This window comes from Heterodontus francisci, chromosome 33, assembly GCF_036365525.1.
Source record: "Heterodontus francisci isolate sHetFra1 chromosome 33, sHetFra1.hap1, whole genome shotgun sequence".
Classification (NCBI taxonomy): Eukaryota; Metazoa; Chordata; class Chondrichthyes; order Heterodontiformes; family Heterodontidae; genus Heterodontus; species Heterodontus francisci.
In genome coordinates, this window is record NC_090403.1 from 20184190 (window position 1) to 20204463 (window position 20274).

Below are 20274 nucleotides of genomic sequence, written 5' to 3' on the forward strand. Positions count from 1 at the left end.
TTCAAGCTAAAAGAAACATGGAGCATTAATCACCATTCCCACAGTTTGCTGTAGCTTTTAATGTTTTTTTTAGCTATTCTCAAATTCATGGAGCTGCCTTCCTAAAACTTCCAAGTTCCAAATCTGATCAGTTTTCAAAGTGCTTCAGTCTAGATTTTTCAATTAGTCATATTTTAATGGGTTAAAGCCAATCAGAAAATCTACACTTTAGATAGCTGAGAAAATAGATATTAGATAGTCTGGAACTGTAAATACGTGTACCAGTAAAAGTTTTTGGCTTTAAACAGGACAAGAGGCAAAAGGCAGAAGCAGAGAACAACAATAACTACGTCCCAATACTGATATCTGCTGGGAAGGGAATTTAGAATTAACATTCTCAAAAACATGTTTCGTCAGCTTGCAGCTACACACAAAGCAATTATTCGGCAGCTACAGGTTATGTTGCCTTCAAATTAAATTCAGTCACAGAGCAGTTAAAGATTCTATTAACAAGAATTGTAACTTACGTGAATGAGTGTGCCAAGCATGGGCATTAGTGGAGGCTAAAGCAAAAATCAGAGAAAAGCCAGAAAGTGATGTAAAATGTTAGCAAAAATCACAAGCATAAAAGCAATAATAAACAGGCATCATACTTCAAGCATGGCACAGACTTCTGATGCTAAACAGTTACATTTCATTCAGCACATGGGCAGGAAACATTAGAGCCTTATTCTAATTTTCTTTTCCTGTCAGAGAACCAGTACATTATGTAGCATTGTGGAACTAAGCAGGTGCAAATTCAGCTGCAACTGTTTGAGATGACAAACTACAGGCTCCTTTGCTGTTCTATTCTTGGCACAGTATCTTCAACGACTTGCAGTGCAACTCTTAATCAAAAGGATGTTGCAAATACTAAGCCTGAAAATCATCATTAAATGAGTGGATAAGACTGTACATTTTGACAAAGCGGCACAGTTATATCTGTGTACAGCCTCAGTGCTGCAGGAGTCAAGAAAGTATATGAGGAGCATTATGCAGGAATGACAGAATGATTTGGGTTCAACTCACTTGAGGTGCGCCAGGTGACCCTTATCTTCAATTTTTGTTTAAGTTATGATAAAATTAAAAGAACACAAGGATTGTACAGCCCTCCTTGTTTTATGGAATTATTCAAACAAGTGGGAAAGAAATAGTAATGAAAAAGTATAACTCAAAAGCTTGGCACTGCAGGACAATCAAGCACAGCAATGTGAACATATAGCGCAGCAAACATAGCCCAGGGTTTGAAGCAATTAAAAGGCACAGCTTATGTGAGGAGTATTATGCAAACACCAGGCCATTAATTCTGCACCATTACAAAAAGGTTTTAAAAAAAAAATTATCACATACTTAGGAATACTTGGTTCTGCTCACACTTCTCGTTGCCATATTTTTGTTACACGGTGTGTCAACTTTTTCCCCATTATAAACTCCTATGTCCACATTTATGATGGGTTTTACCTATGGAAAGCCATGGAACCATAGAAAAATTACAGCACAGAAAGAGGCCATTCAGCCTGTCGTGTCCATGCCGGCCGAAAAAACTAGCTTCCTAATCTAATCCCACCTTCCAGCACCTGGTCCGTAGCCTTGCAGGTTATAGCACTTCAGGTGCATGTCCAGGTAGCTTTTAAAAGAATTGAGGGTTTCTGCCTCCACCACCGCTCCTGGCAGTGAATTCCAGACACCCACCATCCTCTGGGTGAAAAGGTTTTTCCTCATGTCCCCTCTAATCCTTCTATCAATCACCTTAAATCTGCGCCCCCGGTAACTGACCTCACCGCCAGGGGAAACAGGTCCTTCCTGTCTACTCTATCTAGGCCCCTCATAATTTTGTACACGTCAATTAAGTCACCCCTTGGCCTCCTCTGTTCTAGGGAACATAACGCTAGCTTGTCCAATCTTTCCTCATAGCTGCAACTTTCAAGCCCTGGCAACATTCTTGTAAATCTCCTCTGTACTCTCTCCAGAGCGATTATGTCCTTTCTGTAATGTGGTGACCAGAACTGTACGCAAAACTCCAGCTGTGGCCTAACCAGCGTGTTAAAAGAAGCGGCTAGTGAGATAGCTGATGCGGTAGTTTTAATTTTCCAAAATTCCCTATATTCGGGGAAGGTTCCATTAGATTGGAAAATAGTGAATGTAACTCCTTTATTCAAAAAGGGAGGGAGACAGAAAGCAGGAAATTACAGGCCAGTTAGCTTAAAATCTATCTTAGGGAAAATGTTAGAAGCTGTTATTAAAGACATTATAGCAGGGCATTTAGAAAACTTGAAGGTAATCAGGCAGAGTCAACATGGTTTAGTAAAAGGGAAATCATGTTTAACCAATTTATTGGAGTTCTTTGAGGGAGTTACATGTGCTGTGGATAAAGTGGAACCGGTGGATGTATTGTACCTAGATTTCCAGAAGGCATTTGATAAGGTGCCATATCAAAGGTTATTGCAGAAAATAAAAGCTCATATTGACATGGATAGAATATTGGCTAGCTAACAGGAAACAGAGTAGGCATAAATGGGTCATTTTCTGGTTGGCAAGATGTAACGACTGCTGAGGCCTCAACTTTTTACAATTTATATAAATGACTTAGATGAAGGGACCGAAGGAATGGTTGCTAAATTTGCTGATGACACAAAGATAGGTTGGAAAGTAACTTATGAAGAGGACATAAGGGGGGCTACAAAAGGATATAGATAGGTTAAGTGAATGGGCAAAAATATGGCAGATGGAGTTTAGTTTAGAGATACAGCACTGAAACAGGGCTTCGGTCCACCGAGTCTGTGCCGACCATCAACCACCCATTTATACTAATCCTACATTAATCCCATATTCCTACCACATCCCCACCGACCCTATATTTCCCTACCACCTACCTATACTAGGGACAATTTATAATGGCCAATTTACCTTCCAACCTGCAAGTCTTTTGGCTTGTGGGAGGAAACCGGAGCACCCGGAGAAAACCCACGCAGACACAGGGAGAACTTGCAAACTCCACACAGGCAGTACCCAGAATTGAACCCGGGTCGCTGGAGCTGTGAGGCTGCGGTGCTAACCACTGCGCCAATGTGGAAAAGTGTGAAATTGTCCACTTTGGCAGGAAGAATAAAAAAAGCATATTATCTAAATGGTGAGAGATTGCAGAGCTCTGAGATGCAGAGGGATCTGGGTGTCCTAGTGCATGAATCACAAAAGGTTAGTATGCAGGTACAGCATGTAATTCGGAAAGTTCATAGAAAGTTATAGCTTATTAGGATGGGAATTGAATACAAAAGTAGGGAGGTTATGCTTCAGCTATACAGGGCATTGGTGAGACCACATCTGGAGTACTGTGTACAGTACTGGTCTCCTTATTTAAGGAAGGATGTAAATGCATTGGAGGCAGTACAGAGGAGGTGTACTAGACGAATACCTGGAGTGGGCAGGCTGTCTTACGAGGAAAGATTGGACAGGCTAGGCTTGTATCCACAGGAATTTAGAAGAATAAGAGGCGATTTGATTGAAACATATAAGATCTTGAGGGGCCTTGACAAGGTGGATGTGGAAAGGATTTTTCCCCTTGTGGGAGAATCTCGAACTAGGGGTCACTGTTTAAAAATAAGGGGTCGCCCATTTAAGATAGAGAGGAGGAGAAATTTTTTCTCTCTGAGGGTCGTGAGTCTTTGGAATTCTCTTCCTCAAAAGGCGGTGGAATTAGAGTGAATATTTTTAAGGCAGAGTTAGATAGATTCTTGATAAACAAGGGGATGAAAGGTTATCGGGGGCAGGTGGAAATGTGGAGTAATCAGTTCAGCCACAAACTTATTGAATGGCAGAACAGGCTTGAAGGGCTGAGTGGCCTACTCCTGCTCCTAACTCATATGTTATACAGTTCCTGCATTACATTCCTGTTTTTGTAATTTATACCTCAGCCAATAAAGGAAAGCATTCCAAATGCCTTCTTCCCCACTCTAGCTACCTGTCCTGCCACCTTCAGGGACCTGTGGACTTGCACTCCAAGGTGTCTCACTTCTTCTACCCCGCTCAATATCCTCCCGTTTATTGTGTATTCCCTTGCTTTAGTTGCCCTCCCCAAATGCATCACCTCACATTTCTCTGGATTGAATTCCATTTGCCACTTTTCCACCCACTCAACCAAACCATTGATATCATTCTGGAGTATACAGCTATCCTCTTTACTATAATCTACATGGCCATTTTTTGTGTCATCAGCAAATTTCCCAATCATGCCTCCCACATTTAAGTCCAAATCATTACTATATACCACAAACAGTAAGGGAACCAGCACTGAGCCCTGTGGAACACCACTGGAAACAGCTTTCCATTCGCAAAAACATCCATCGACGACTGTCTCCTGTCCCTGAGCCAATACTGGATCCAACCTGCCACATTCCCCTGTATGTGCTTTCATTTTACTGACCAATCTGCCAAGCAGGACCTTGTCAAATGTCTTACTAAAATCCATGTAGACCACATCCACTGCGCTACCCTCGTCAATCCTCCTAGTTACTTGTCAAAAAACTCAATTAAGCTAGTAAGACATGACCTTCCCCTAACAAATCCATGCTGACTATTCCTGATTAATCCGTGCCTTTCTAAGTGGCAGTTTATTCTGTCCCTCTGAATTGATTCTAACAATTTACCCACCACCGAGGTCAGACTGACCGGCCTATAATTATTTGGCCTATCCCTTGCACTCTTTTTAAACAATGGCAGAATGTTCGCAGACCTCCAATCCTCTGGTACTTCGTCTGTATCTAGTGAGGATTTGAAGATAATCCTCAGCACATCCGCTATTTCCTCCCTGGTTTCCTTTAACAACCTGAGATGCAATCCATTCAGTCCTGGTAATTTATCCACTTTCAAGGATGCCAGACCCTCTAGTACCTCCTCTCTCATTATGCTTAAGGTATCTAATATTTCACACTCCTCCTCTTTAACTACAATGTCTGCATTAACCCTTTCCTTTGTGAAGACAGAGATAACAAACTCATCATGAACCCTGCCCACATCTTCTGCATCCACGCACACGTTCCCCTGTACATCTCTGATAGGCCCTACCCTTTCCTTAGTTATCCTCTTGCTCTTAATGTACTGATAAAACATCTTCGGGGTGTCGTTGATTTTACCTGCCTATAATTTTTCATGTCCTCTCTTTGCTTTTCTAATTTCCTTTTTTACTTTACCCCTGCACCTTCTATACTCCTCTAGGCTTTCTAAGGCATTAAGGTCTTTGTGATCATAAGCATTCTTTTTCTGCTTTATCTCACCCTGTAAACTTCGAGATAACCAGGTGGCTCTAGATTTGGCAGTACCAACCCTTTATCTTTGTGGGGTCATGCCTACACTGTGCTTGTAGTATCTCGCTTTTGAATGCATCCCACTGGTTTGCCATTGATTTTCCTTCAAGTAGCTGTTTCCAGTCCACTTTCGCCAGGTCACCTCTCAGTTTCGTAAAATTTGCCTTCCCTCAATTTAGAACCTTTACACCTGTTTTATCTTTGTCCTTTTCCATGATTATGCTAAAACTAACTGTATTATGGTCACTATCTCCAAAATGGTCACCCACTGTTACTTCATCCACTTGCTCAGCTTCATTACCGAATACTAAATCTAGAATTGTGCCCCCTCTTGTTCGGCTTGTTATTTACTGGCTAAAAAGGTTTTCTTCAATACAGTTCAAGAATTTGTCCCCTCAGTGCCCTTCACACTGTTTGTATCCAAGTTGATATTGGGGTAGTTGAAATCCCCAACTATTATTGCCCTATAGTTTTTGCACTCAGAAATTTGCCTACATATTTGTTCTTCTAGCTCCCTCTCACTATTTGGGGGTCCACAGTACACTCCTAGTAGTGTGGCTGCCCCTTTTTTATATCTGAGCTCCACCCATTTGGCCTCCTTTAATAATTCATTTAGCATATTATCCTTCCTCAAAGCTGTTATTGATTCCTTAACTAATAATGTTACACCCCCTCCTTTTATTATCTCCCTCTCTGTCCCGCCTGAAAGCCATCACTTGATTGCACAATTTGGCCACAAAGTTCCTTTAAATTGCTTGAAATGTGTGATGAACCTTTTGCATCTGCCTTTTTTCTTCATAACTAAAATTTCTAAAATGCAATGGTTCAAACAAATAAGCAATTCAAAAATCACAAATTTCACAATAACATACATTTTATGCACTGAATTGATTTGTGCGTTGCTTAATTAAAGTTTGTTGGTGTTTTTATTTGAAAGCTTCAGTCTCCCTTAAAAGTCTGGGCTTCAACCTGATATTTTTGCCCAGATATTTGAATTCATGAGTTGAATTTAGATTGTACAGTCCAAGCAGGTACGGTGTATCTAATTTCCCAGGCTGCGTCAATATCAGTCAGTTTTACTCAAGGAATACTTTTTCTTTACATTCTGGCACTCCTTGCTCAGTACCTTTTCTTCAAATAATTTTGCAAAGTAAGTGGACAAATTTCAAAGGCTTTATTCAGGGTAAAATATAACTTTTTTTATATTTAAAAAAAATAGTGTCTACACAAAAAAGACACTTCTAATTACATCTGTTGTACCTTTTGGTTTGAGTTGAGTCTGTATAAATTTCAGAAAGTGTATTAAGCTGAGAGGAGAGAGAGCATGGAGTCAGAAATTGGTGACATAGCGAGAAGAGGAGGGAGAGTGTTTTTCATTTAATGTTTCTTCAATTTACAAAATCAATACTGAATTTTGAAACCAACTACTGATTTCACCTGCATTTTACTGACAATTAGAAAAGGTTAATGCAAATCGTTTAAACCTGTGAGACACGGCGCCGGGGGGTGGAGAGTGGCGGGAATCGTCTTGGAAGGAAGTTTAAAACGGGTGATAGTGAATCTGCAGCCCATTTTACAGTGCCCGATTTTCTTTTCCTTCCCTTCTCAGCCAATGCAGAAGAATGAGGACAAAGGGATGCTACTTTAAAAAAAATAAACTTGCACTGGAATTAAAGTCAAATCCACTTCTTTGGGGGAAAAAAATCAATCTGTTCAACTGTAAGCTCTTGATACTGTATTTACTGCAATCCCATAGGTCACTGCACAGACTGATGAGAAAGGCATGACTCAGAGCTCAGGAACATGATTTTATTCACTCCAGCTCTATTTCTATAGACAGCATCATGATAACCTTTGACAACCTTCCACCTTTAAAATGATGTAAATAGCACCCACTACCTTGAGGGCATGCAAAAAATAATGGTTAATAGTGAACCAGCATACGAAGAAAATCACTGGCCGGAATTTTTCGTTGGGTGGGAGGCTTCGCCCATTGACCGAAAAGTTGGTGGCAGGCCCACCTCTGCCAGGATTTTTCGCTCTCCATGCCCTTAAATGGTCTTGAGTGGGACTTCTACCTCCTTGAGGCATTAAGTCCTGCCTAATAGAGCTGCCGGCCAATCAGCTGGCCGGCAACTCAGTCCTAGCAGCGCCACCGGGAGTGGTGGCCACTGCTGGGACTACACCCAGCCATCACAAGCAAGGTGAAGGACAGATAAGTTTTTAGGGCCTCGCCGTGGACAACTGGTCGGGCCCTGGCAAGGCAAGAGGTGTCGGTTAGGGCGGGCGGGGGAGTGTTGTGCGTTGGGGACAGTTGGGGCTTTGGGGAGGCGGCCCTCCTTGGGGCACAGGGTGCTCGATCAGGAGGCCTCCCACAAGACCACCACTTGGTTTTACTAGGCGGGATTCTTGAGGCTTTTGCCGTCCGGTCGAGGAAGGTAAAATACCCGCGGTGGTGGGAGGAGGTCCTTAAGTGCCAGTTAATTGGCCACTTGGGGCGGCACAATGGCTAGCACCGCAGCCTCACAGCTCCAGCAACCCAGGTTCGGTTCTGGGTACTGCCTGTGCGGAGTTTGCAAGTTCTCCCTGTGACCGCGTGGGTTTCCTCAAGGTGCTCTGGTTTCCTCCCACATGCCAAAAACTTGCGGGTTAATAGGTAAATTAGCCATTGTAAAAAATTGCCCCTAGTGTAGGTAGGTGGTAGGAGAATTGAGGGAAGGTGGGGATGTGAGGGGGAAAATGGGATTAATGTAGGATTAGTATAAATGTGTGGTTGATGGTCGGCACGGACTCGGTGGGCTGAAGGGCCTGTTTCAGTGCTGTATCACTCTATGACTTAAGAACCTTGATCGGCCTGGGGCAGGCGGGCCATTTCTCGCCGCCACCCCGCATAAAATTGCAGAGGGGGTGAGAAGGGAGGGGGGCATGTGGGGGCCGTAAAATTCTGCCACTGTTCAACTCCCAATTTCATGAGTTCATGAAGTTTGTTACCATGTCACTTAATTACTCATCTTGGTTTGAGCAATTTCACGAGTTCTAGGTAATTTGGGGGGTTGGCAGTGAGGAAGAATTGGCTTTCAGATAGTAACTTATACAGTCCCAGTCAGTTGAGCTGACTAAGATTGAAAGAGGAAAAGTAGCGGAAATGGGGGTGGGGAATAAAACAATGAAATAAGAAAGAAAAAGATCCCTCAATTTTTCTCTCCAAAGGACTGACCACCAGGACATAACTCAATTTAGTTGTAAGGACAGGGCAGTCAAGGTCTTAAACCTCCTCTGAAGCACATACCAATATTGCTCAGTGTTGAATGATGTAAAGCGTGCCTGATGCAGGGCAATGTGAATGTTATTTGTTCTCTTTCCCCAACTGCAGTACTGAACTCCATGAGGTGTTCTAACCCAAAGTTTGACCAAGAACTGTGAATACCCATCACAAACACAGTATGTGAACCTAGCAACTGATTGCAGCTCGGGACACAAATCTACCACCATCTAATAGTGAATTCAGTGCAATTTTTATTGAACTGCCAGAAATTAATTCTTATATGTCAATAATGATAATAAAGCAGAATTAAAGTTTACAGAGCCATAAAGTTTATTAAATATATTGAATGTGCTGAGTAAATAAAACAATTGTCATGCTAAAAACCCTGATATAGAAAATAATTAGAAGAATTACTGAACTGATTGTTTATATTTTGGATAGACAGAATGTGGATGCATCCATTATTAGTGGGTTTTTTTTTTAACTCGTCCCGTTATTAAATGGCACATTTGTCCCTCTCAAGCTGTGCCAGCCTGTACTTTCATTTGTCTAAAGAAAGGATGGTGATTATGGACAGAATATATATCATTTTACGATTTTGCTTCAATATCTTTGCTGAAAACAGCTCTGCTGTTACAATGGCTTGGAAAAGGCCTTAGTGCCAGAGAACACAACTCATTGAAATCTGCTTGCCAAATTAGAATTAATGCTGTCAGTCAGTTCCCAGAAGTACCCTTAGATACAGTACTTCTCAATAGTGCTGCATCGTACATTTTCTTGTGGGGGTAGGCGGGGGGATGTGGGTATGAAAAGTTGGATAATGCCTGTCCATCTCTATTAGCATGGTACAACACTCTGATTTTCTGGTGATTTGCACATCTTGAACCACTTTTGTCTCAAACTCCAAGATGAGGTTTGGATCAAGAAATACAACTTGGAAAGGGGCATAATTTAATACTGGTTACATGTGGGTTGATGGTCTATTTTTCAAATTAATGATCTAAACAAAACTTTTACAAACAGAGAGTAGTATGAGTAGTGTGTGCAATATTGGACATGCATTATAAAAAGGATATTGAGGCAATTGGGAAGGGGTAACACAGGCTTACTCTGTACCATAGATGAAGGAATATAATTAATATAATTAAGCTGAGAGACTTGGCAAACTGGTGCTGTACTCACTGGAACAAAAGCTTAAAGGGCAGGGTCTTTTAAGTGAAGTTTTGAAAGGATATGAATGTCAGTAAATAGATAACAAGGAAGCATAAACTCAGAACTGGTACCAGAATCATACAGGGGTTAGAAGAAAACTTTTCACACAAAAGGTTATTAGAAAATGAAACAAATTTCCACATTAAAGCTGGATAAATCATGACATTTAAGAGAGAATTAGATGAACATCCAAACAGAATAAAATATTAAACAGTACGAGGAAAGAACAGGGAAATGGGATTACAACAGATATCTCCAAGAGAAAGCTCGTACTGGCACAGGAATGAGAGGCCAAATGGTGGAATGCTATGCTGAAATGTGAATGATTTTATAAAAATGATTTTTTCTTTTAGAAAGGTCATACTTTCCACATTCTTCAGCTTTGTGCATTAAAATTAAAATTGGTCTTAAAACTGAATGTTTTGATTTTGGCTTAATTCCTGTGGAACGATCTAACATAAGGTGACTAGATGTGTAGATGAGGGTGAAGCAGTTGATGTAGTATACATGGACTTCAGTAAGGCTTTTGATAAGGTCCCACATGGGAGAATGGTTCAGAAGGTAAGAGCCCATGGGATCCAGGGCAATTTGGCAAATTGGATCCAAAACTGGCTTAGTGGCAGGAGGCAGAGGGTGATGGTCGAGGGTTGTTTCTGCGAGTGGAAGCCTGTGATCAGTGGTGTACCGCAGGGATCGGTGCTGGGGCCCTTGCTGTTTGTAGTGTATATTAATGATTTAAACTTGAATATAAGAGGTGTGATCAGTAAGTCTGCAGATGACATGAAAATTGGTGGTGTCATAAATAGTGAGAAGGAAAGCCTCAGATTACAGGACCATATAGATGGGCTGGTAAAGATGGGTGGAGGAGTGGCAAATGGAATTTAATCCTGAGAAGTGTGAGGTGATGCATTTTGAGAGGACTAACAAGGCAAGGGAGTATACAATGGATGGTAGGACTCTAGGAAGTACAGAAGTTCAGAGGGATCTTGGTGTACTTGCCCATAGATCACTGAAGGCAGCAGCACAGGTAGATAAGGTGGTTAGGAAGACATAGGGGATACTTGCCTGAAAAGACTAGGGTTGTTTTCTTTAGAGCAGAGAAGGCTGAGGGGAGACATGATTGAGGTACATAACATTATGAGGGGCATTGATAGGATAGATAGGAAGAGACTTTTTCCCTTAGCGGAGGGGTCAATAACCAGGGGGCATAGATTTAAGGTAAGGGGCAGGAGGTTTAGAGGGGATTTGAGGAAAAGCTTTTCCACCCAGAGGGTGGTTGGAATCTGGAACACACTGCCTGAAGAGGTGGTACAGGCAGGAACCATCACAACATTTAGGAAGTATTTAGATGAGCACTTGAAACGTCACAGCATACAAGGCTACGGGCCAAGTGCTGGAAAATGGGATTAGAATAGGTAGGTGCTTGATGGCCGGCACAGACACGATGGGCCGAAGGGCCTGTTTCTGTGCTGTATGACTCTATGACTCCAGCAAAAACTCCATGACATAGGATGAATAAAAAGCTGTTACCAATAACAGAAAGATTAGTGGTATAAAATTACAGAGAGACATTGATAGATGAAATGAGTGGGCAAAACTGTGATAGGTGGATTTCAATGCAGGTAAGGTGAGGTCATCCATTTTTAACCAAAAAAGGACATTTTAAAATGGTGTAAAGCTAAGAACAGCAAGGTATAAAGAGATTTAGAGGCCCTTGTACAAAGATCACTAAAATGTAGTAGTTGGGTACAAAAAAAATCAAAACGTCTAATGGAATGTTTGTCTTTATAATGGGATGGCTAGAATATAAAGGGGAGGACGTTTTGTTACAGTTATACAAAGCTCTGATTAGACCACATCAGAAGTACTGTGTGCAGTTCTGGGCACTGCATCTCAGAAAGGATACATTGGCTTTGAAAGGAGTGAAACACAGATTCACAAGAATATTAGCAGGATTCCAAAAACTAGATTCTTAGGAGTAATTACATAAACTAGGTTTGTGTCCCCTGAAACATGGAAGGCTAAGGGGTGACTTGATGGAGCTTTGTAAGATTTTGAAAGGAAATGGCAGGGTGGATATAGAGAAACTTCTTCCGCTGGTGAGGGAGTTGAATCACAAAATTTATGTCAGCCCATTCAGAAGAGAGGTTAGGAAATGCTTTTTTTGCTAATCAAGGGTATCAAGGGATATAGAGCCAAGGCGGGTGACTGAGCAAGGATACAGATCAGCTCTGACCTCATTAAATGGCAGAACAGGCTCGAGGGGCCAATTGGCCTGCTCCTGTTCCTATGATTTGACCTGCTAAATCAATTTTGGGAATATCAAGATTTTTTTTTTTAAACAAATCTTACTTGGCTTGATCAGAGGTTTACTACCTCTGAACAAAGTTACCCTTAGGAATCCAGTGATATAGAATGTTAGTGCACACATGGGGCTGTATTTTGTGCAGCTGGCAGAGTTCTGGCAGTGGACCAAAAAGGCGGCGGGGGCGGGGGACCCAGCCTCGGCCTTTTCAAGCATCCCCGAAACGATCCTCCGCTGTTCCAAAAGCAAGGTTTCCGGCGCTGGAACCTCCATCCCTTGAAAGGCGGGAGTTCCTACCTCCAATAGCTGCCAGCCAATCACAGGGTCGGCAGCTCAGTAGTGCCACCAGGAGCGGTGGCCACTGCTGGTATGCAGAGGCCTTGGACTCAGGCCCCGTGCTGCAACCCCAGACCTCAGGTCAGTGTGGTGGAGCCACTGGGGCCAGTCTGGAAGGCCCCGGTGAGGGGGTGGTGGGCATAAGGTCCAGGGGGAGGGTGTCCATGGAGGTGGAGGATATGCCGGTGGGGGTCCTCCGTGAGCCACAGATGGCCATGAAGGAGGGGCTCCCCTCCCAGAAGATTGCAGGGAGGGTGCCTTGTACCCCACGTGGTGGAGGCACCCCTGCTGCTCGTTAAATCCCAATGGCGGTGGGGTGGGGTGGTGGAGAGAAGAGGCCCTTAAGTGGCATCTGGGCAGGAAGGATTTTGTTGGCCTATCCTGCCCCCCGCAAAATCGCTTGGTGATGGGGCAGCGATGGGCTCTATGGACCCCCCAACTCACCTATGGCCCCATCTTGGGGTTGGGACCATAAAATCCAGTCCATACTCTTCTCCACTGAGTGGTGGAAAATGGATTCATGTCCAAGATTCTGCAGAAGTGCACAGCAAAGTTTAATTTTAAGCAGTACTGAAAGAACAATGCACTGAGGTGTTTTTTCACAAAGTAGAGAGGTAAAAAAAATCAAATATTGTTTATAAGCAAGTCGGTGCAGGCTGTTCTTGCTCACCAGGTGGCAACTGATCAGTGACAATAAAAGATCCTAACAGCAGGTCGAGCGACTGCCCCAGGAGTTAGGAAGTAATCTATTCAGCAGAAGAAATGGTGCAATTCTTCTGAAAATTAACTCCTCTGAAAAAGAAACACAGAGGTTCTGCAAAAATAGGATGGATCATTAAAAACAGCAAGGCAGACAAGTAGCTGAAAGGACTTCCTTCTCAATGTAAAGAGTTATATCTCACTGGTTTGTTCTTTCCCACCATCTGGACCAGGCAGTCCCAAAAAATCAAACCAGTATGGCATCACTCATTATTCTGGCCTCACGTATAATTTTTCAAGTATAAAAGTAGGTGTTTAAGGCAGGTACTTTTAATTGTTAACATCCTGCAGGGGCCTGGTCACAGAAGCATTTGCTTTGAAGTGTTGACATTTCAAGTTATTCTGTCAGAATAAAAATGGCAATAAGAATCTTGAGGCTGTACACAGCATCTCCCAGCCACTCATGTGCAACAATGTCGACAGTAGCAGATGCTGTACAGTATAGAGTCTGTCAAACAGAGGAAAAGGCCTGGATAACAAAATCTCATGCAACATAGCACAATATGTCCTGCTGCTTACCTCGTAGGTCCTGTGGGGTGCGACCTCCTGCCACATGCTGCCGTGGCATTCTCAGAGATGTCCGCAGTGGTGTGTGTCGCTGTTCATCCAGATAAGCTAGATCCTCCAGATGGGCAGAACTTGTAGCTAGGAAAAAAAACAATGTCCTGAGCATAGACTACAGTCAAACTTCAAAAGAATCATTAAAAATGGCATCTCGAAACAATCCTGTGTTTTTCCTTTCCTGAAGAAAAGACAAAAAATATTCAAGCCATGCTAGGCTACAAGGTGCTTAGAATTGCATCAGAAATGTTTGATTGAGAGGAATACAGGGACCCCCGGCACAATCACTCACACATACACAAAAATAGAGCAGCAGCTGAGAATGTGACTCTGGACAAACCAAACAGCTTTGCAGGTTGTGGGATCCTATCTGGGGAGGCCACAAACTATTTGGTTCAGGTTTTCTCGGAAGCAGATCAAGTGAGACTTCACTTTTTTTAAAAATGTGCTTCTTTAAGGGATAGAAAAATAAAAACTTTTTCCAATAATAATTTGCTGTCAAGAGACATTTTGATATTTGTATTTTAACAGTTGTCAGAACTCAAGAGATATACAACACATTTAGGAATACAAACTGTAAGTTAATTGAAGGTTTCATACAGCGTCGTAAAACCACAGAAGCACAGCTTTAGAGGATCTTATTTTAGATTTCTTCTGAAACCTCAGAATAAATTAAACCTTTTACTGGCTATTTACTATAGCTTTTGATTATATACATGAAGTGGTCTGAAAATGAAAACAGTACTGACATTTAGAAGTTGTTTCTTCATTCAAGATGGTGGAAACACACTTTCTTTAATTTATGCTGAATTTTTAAAAAGTGAGCTTTTAAGTATTTGGCTTTGCAAACACAGTAAATGTATTATTGGCCTGACATAAACAACACATCATTTCATTTTGAAATGATCTCTCAGACACACATAAAAACACACAAAATACACACTCACTGTTTTGTTGCAAATGATCTTGGTCAGAGTCAGCCAATCAAATGCATTTGAAGTTTTAAGGTAGCTGTCAAATGGGAAGTTTCATGGTGCACATCAGTATGAAACATGGCGTTTTAAGCTGGATGCCAATGAAGTTCTAAGCAAACATGGTGTTTTCTGTTTCTATGTTAGATGCTGACATACAAGCCATAGTAATTGGACACTATAAAAGCTACAAGAATCCTAATCATTAAAACTGGTTATTTAATTATTTAAAATAGTTTAATTAGGTTTAGTCGTGAGCATTTTCCATCAGATGGAGATACTTGTTGCTAGCGAATTTAGGGTATGGCATATAAAACTAAATTATCACAAAAGTCAAAGAGAGACTTTCGAATGATCCAGCTGGCAGCTTTTGTATCATGCAGGCAGGCTCTTTCCCACACTTGGAGCACCGTATTGCATTTCCTAAAATCCAACACAGACCAACCAGTCTACTACATATCCTGAAGCTTAGAACCCTGCAGAGCCTGTGGGGCAGAAGCGCTAAGTGTTGTGTCCTGTGTTCGGAAGTAACAAATTAGCAGTGGGATCACCTGTGAAACTCTACGCAGGCTTTCAGCCCTCTGCTAAATTTGCCAGTTTTTAGGTATACAGGGTGGCCCACTAAATCAGGTGTTAGACCCCTTGGATATGTAAATGAGGGGCCTGACGCCAGTTGAAGGATCCCTTTGGTAAAATTACTTTAGGACAAGCAGAGTAGGAGTCAGGCCTCCCACACGCAGAATTCTTCAACGCCCCCTGTGATTGTCAACAATGGGCAGATATTTTCTTAAAACTTTCCAACAGAGCCAGTCAGCCGGGGGGAGCACCGAGTGCTCCCCTTACCCAATCATTAGGATTGCCCTTCACTCCCTGCCTCGAAGCTCACTCCAATATCCCTGAGATTTAGATGAGGGTTGCTGCTGACAAAGCCCAAAATTGATTTTTTTCTGTCATGTCTGTGCAGCAGCTCACTCTGAATATGTAGATGAGGTCCAAGGAGCAATTCATGGTCATCCAATGGCCTCTTGGCATGGGTGCTGTGAAAATGGCCTAGATGAAAATCTATTCCATTATCTCATCTCCAAATCTTCTGCAATGACAATAGAGCAGTCAGAAAGCCTAACTGACCTGTAACCAGGGTGAGTGACCCTCCACATTATTTATTAATTACCGTTTTTACCCCTCGCAAAAAAGATGTATACTTCGGCGAGTTAATTCAGCTCCTCCCACCATCCAATTAATATAACTGTGCATAAAACACAAGTGGGAAATGCTCAGGATTGACCTGAATGTGGGGGAAACACTATGTAGTGTTTGGCATTCTGAGGATTTGCTTCAGTCAATCCATTCCATCTCCCTCCAAATGACCATGATGAGGGTGTCTAGTCTACAGAAAGATATTAGTACACTGCTGCAAAACCACCTACAGATTCCGTGGGCCAAATCGGAGAATGACATGAACATGGCTCTTTTTTAAATTTGTTTAATGGAAGTGGATGTCACTGACAAGGCCAGCATTTATTGCCCATCCCAAATTGCCTGAGAAAGTGGTGGTGAGCCGCCTTCTTGTACTGCTGTAGTCTGTCTGGTATAGGTACACCCACAGTGCTGTTCAAGAAAAAGTTCTCGGATTTTGACCCAGCGACAGTGAAGGAACGGTGATATAGTTCCAAGTCAGGATGGTGTGTGGCTTGGAGGGGAACTTGCAGGTGCCGGTATTCGCAAATGCCTGCTACCTTTGTTCTTCTTAGTATTACAGGTTGTGGATTTGGGAGGTGTCGAAGAAGCCTTGGTACACGCCGCAGCCACTGTGCACCAGTGGTGGAGCAAGTAAATGTTTAAGATGGTGGATGGAGAGCCAATCAAGCTGGCTGCTTTGTCCCGGATGGTGTTGAGCTTCTTGGGTTGTTGGAGCTGCACTCATCCAGGCAAGTGGAGTGTACTCCATCTGACTTGTGCCTTGAAGATGGTGGAGAGGTTTTGGGGAGACAGGATGTGAGTTATTTGTTGCAGAATTCCCAGCCTCTGACCAGCTCTTGTAAGCACAATATTTATATGACTGCTCTAGAACAAAGAACAGTACAGCACAGGAACAGGCCATTCGGCCCTCCAAGCCTGCGCCGATCTTGATGCCTGCCTAAACTAAAACCTTCTGCACTTCCGGGGACCATATCCCTTTATTCAAATCCTATTCGTGTATTTATCAAGATGCCTCTGAAACGTCGCTATTGTACCTGCTTCCACCACCTCCCCCGGCAGCAAGTTCCAGGCACTCACCACCCTCTGTGTAAAGAACTTGCCTCGCACATCCCCTCTAAACTTTGCCCCTCGCACCTTAAACCTATGTCCCCTAGTAACTGACTCTTCCACCCTGGGAAAAAGCTTCTGACTATCCACGCTGTCCATGCTGCTCATAACTTTGTAAACCTCTATCATGTCGCCCCTCCACCTCTGTCGTTCCAGTGAAAACAATCCGAGTTTATCCAACCTCTCCTCATAGCTAATGCCCTCCAGACCAGGCAACATCCTGGTAAACCTCTTCTGTACCCTCTCCAAAGCCTCCACGTCCTTCTGGTAGTATGGCGACCAGAATTGCACGCAATATTCTAAGTGTGGCCTAACTAAGGTTTTGTACAGCTGCAGCATGACTTGCCAATTTTTATACTCTATGCCCCGACCGATGAAGGCAAGCATGCCGTATGCCTTCTTGACTACCTTATCCACCTGCGTTGCCACATTCAGTGATCTGTGGACCTGTACGCCCAGATCTCTCTGCCTGTCAATACTCCTCAGGGTTCTGCCATTTACTGTATACCTCCCACCTGTATTAGACCTTCCAAAATGCATTACCTCACATTCGTCCAGATTAAACTCCATCTGCCATTTCTCCGCCCAAGTCTCCAACCGATCTATATCCTGCTGTATCCTCTGACAATCCTCATCACTATCCGCAACTCCACCAACCTTTGTGTCGTCTGCAAACTTACTAATCAGACCAGCTACATTTTCCTCCAAATCATTTATATATACTACAAACAGTAAAGGTCCCAGCACTGATCCCTGCAGAACACCACTAGTCATAGCCCTCCATTCAGAAAAGCACTATTCCACTGCTACCCTCTGTCTTCTATGACCGAGCCAGTTCTGTATCCATCTTGCCAGCTCACCTCTGATCCCGTGTAACTTCACCTTTTGTACCAGTCTGCCGTGAGGGACTTTGTCAAAGGCTTTACTGAAGTCCATATAGATAACATCACTGCCCTTCCTTCATCAATCATCTTCGTCATTTCCTCAAAAAACTCAATCAAATTAGTGAGACACGACCTCCCCTTCACAAAACCATGCTGCCTCTCGCTAATAAGTCCGTTTGTTTCCAAATGGGAGTAAATCCTGTCTCGAAGAATCCTCTCTAATATTTCCCTACCACTGACGTAAGGCTCACCGGCCTATAATTTCCTGGATTATCCTTGCTACCCTTCTTAAACAAAGGAACAACAATGGCTATTCTCCAGTCCTCTGGGACCTCACCTGTAGCCAATGAGGATGCAAAGATAGGTTCTGGTCAATGGTGACCCCCACAATGTTGAAGGTGGGGCATTCAGTGATGGTAGTGCTGTTGAATGTCAAGGTGAGATGGTTAGAATCTCTTGTCAGAAATAGTTATTGCCTGACACTTGTGTAGTGTGAATATTACTTGCCACTTATCAGCGCAAGCCCGAATGTTGGCCCGGTCTTGCTGCATGCGGGCAGAAACTGCTTCGTTATCTGAGGGGTAGTGAAATGAACTGCAATCATCAACAATCATTCCCACTTCTAACTTTGTGATGGAGAATTGGTTTTTGAAGTAGCGGAAGATGGTTGGGCCTAGCACACAGTCCTGAAGAATTCCTACAGCTATGTCCTGGGGCTGAGACAACTGGCCTCCAACAACCACAACCATCTGGTTAAGTGCTAGGTATGACTCCAACCAATGGAGTGTTCTCCCCCTGATTCCCATTGACTTGAATTTTGCTAGGGTTCCTTGATGTCACAGTCAAATCCTGCCTTGATGTCAAGGGCAATCACTCTCACCTGACCTCTGAAATTAATTTCTTTTGGGCATGTTTGGACCAAAGCTGTAATGAGGTCTGGAGCTGAATGCTCCTGGCAGAATCCAAACTGAGCATTGGTGAGCAGATAATTACTGAGTAAGTGATGCTTGATAGCACTGTTTATGATACCTTCCATCACTTTGCTGATGATTGAGAGTAGATTGATGGGACAGTAATTGATCAGGTTGGATTTGTCCTGCTATTTGTGGACAGGACATACCCAGGCAATTTTCCACTTTGTTCGATTGATACCAGTGTTTTAACTGTACTGGAACAGCTAGGGGTGCGGCAAGTTCTGGAACGCAAGTCTTCAGCACTACAGCCAGGATGATATCGGGGCCCATAGCCTTTGATGTATCCAGTGTGCTCAGCCATTTCTTGATATCACATGGAGTGCATCGAACTGGCTGAAGACTGCCATCTGTGGTAGTGGGGTATTCAGGAGAAGACCGAGATGGATTACCCGCTCGGCTCTTCTGGCTGAAGGAGCAAGATTTCAATTCTGGGGTCGGATCCCCAATGTCGCGATGACGTCCGGATCCCGACCCCCGCACCGCTGCAGCAACGTGGAGGCATTGCAAGTTTAATTTGAAAATCACTTAATTGGCTCAGAGTTGCATTCACCACCCAATTAGCAGTGGCGGATGCGGGTAGGAGGTGGGACTTAGGCAGCAGCAGGCCCAATTTAAAGGGCGTTTGTTCAAGAAATGGAAGGAGGACCTGAGCATAGGGCAGTGGGTAGGGATGGCCCCCGTGCCAGAGCAGATCCACGTTTTTCTGATGCCTCACTGGAGGCAGTGACCGAGCACTGGTTGTCTGTACTTAAAGTTGATATGTCACCAGGACTGGATGGGATGCATCCGTGGATGCTGAGGAAGTAAAGGTGGAAATTGCAGAGGTAGTGGCCGTAACCTTCCAATCCTCCTTAGATACGGCGGAGGTGCCAGAGGCCAGGAGAATTGCAAATGATACACCTGTGTTTTAAAAAGTGGTGTAAGGATAAACCGAGCAACTATAGGCCAGTCAGTTTAACCTCAGTGGTGGGAAAACTTTTAGAAATGATAATCTGGGACAAAATTAACAGTCACCTGGACAAGTGTGGATTAAATAAGGAAAGCCAGCACAGAATTGTTCAAGGCAAATCATGTTTAACTAACTTGACTGAGTTTTTTGATGAGGGCAACGCGATTGATGTGGTGTACATGGACTTTCAAAAGGCGTTTGATAAAGTGCCACATAATAGGCTTGCCAGCAAAGTTAAAGCCATGGAATAAAAGGGACAGTGGCAGCATGGAAACAAAGTTGGCTGAGTGACAGGAAACAGAGAGTAGTGGTGAATGGTTGTTTTTCAGACTGGATGAAAGCATACAATGGGGTTCCTTAGGGGTCATTACTAGGATCAGTGATTTTTTGATATATATTAATGACTTATACTTGGGTGTACAGGGGACAATAT

At 43.1% G+C, this 20274-nt stretch overlaps 1 protein-coding gene across 16 annotated transcripts in view; it reads right to left on the reverse strand.

Moving 5' to 3' along the window:
* Nucleotides 1–20274, reverse strand: part of tanc2a (tetratricopeptide repeat, ankyrin repeat and coiled-coil containing 2a) — a 1142739-nt gene that overhangs the window by 245641 nt on the left and 876824 nt on the right. For 13 of the 16 annotated variants that reach the window (XR_010969054.1, XM_068013145.1, XM_068013151.1 and 10 more), the window contains 2 exons: nucleotides 13715–13840; nucleotides 507–542 (listed from right to left, as the gene is read on the reverse strand). Coding sequence is in view for 15 of the 16 variants with exons in the window: in XM_068013145.1 (XP_067869246.1) it covers nucleotides 507–542; nucleotides 13715–13840 (162 nt within the window). In the remaining variant the exon portion in view is untranslated. The remainder of the gene's footprint in view (nucleotides 1–506; nucleotides 543–13714; nucleotides 13841–20274) is intronic. The other 3 variants (XM_068013159.1, XM_068013149.1, XM_068013148.1) reach the window with 1 other exon arrangement.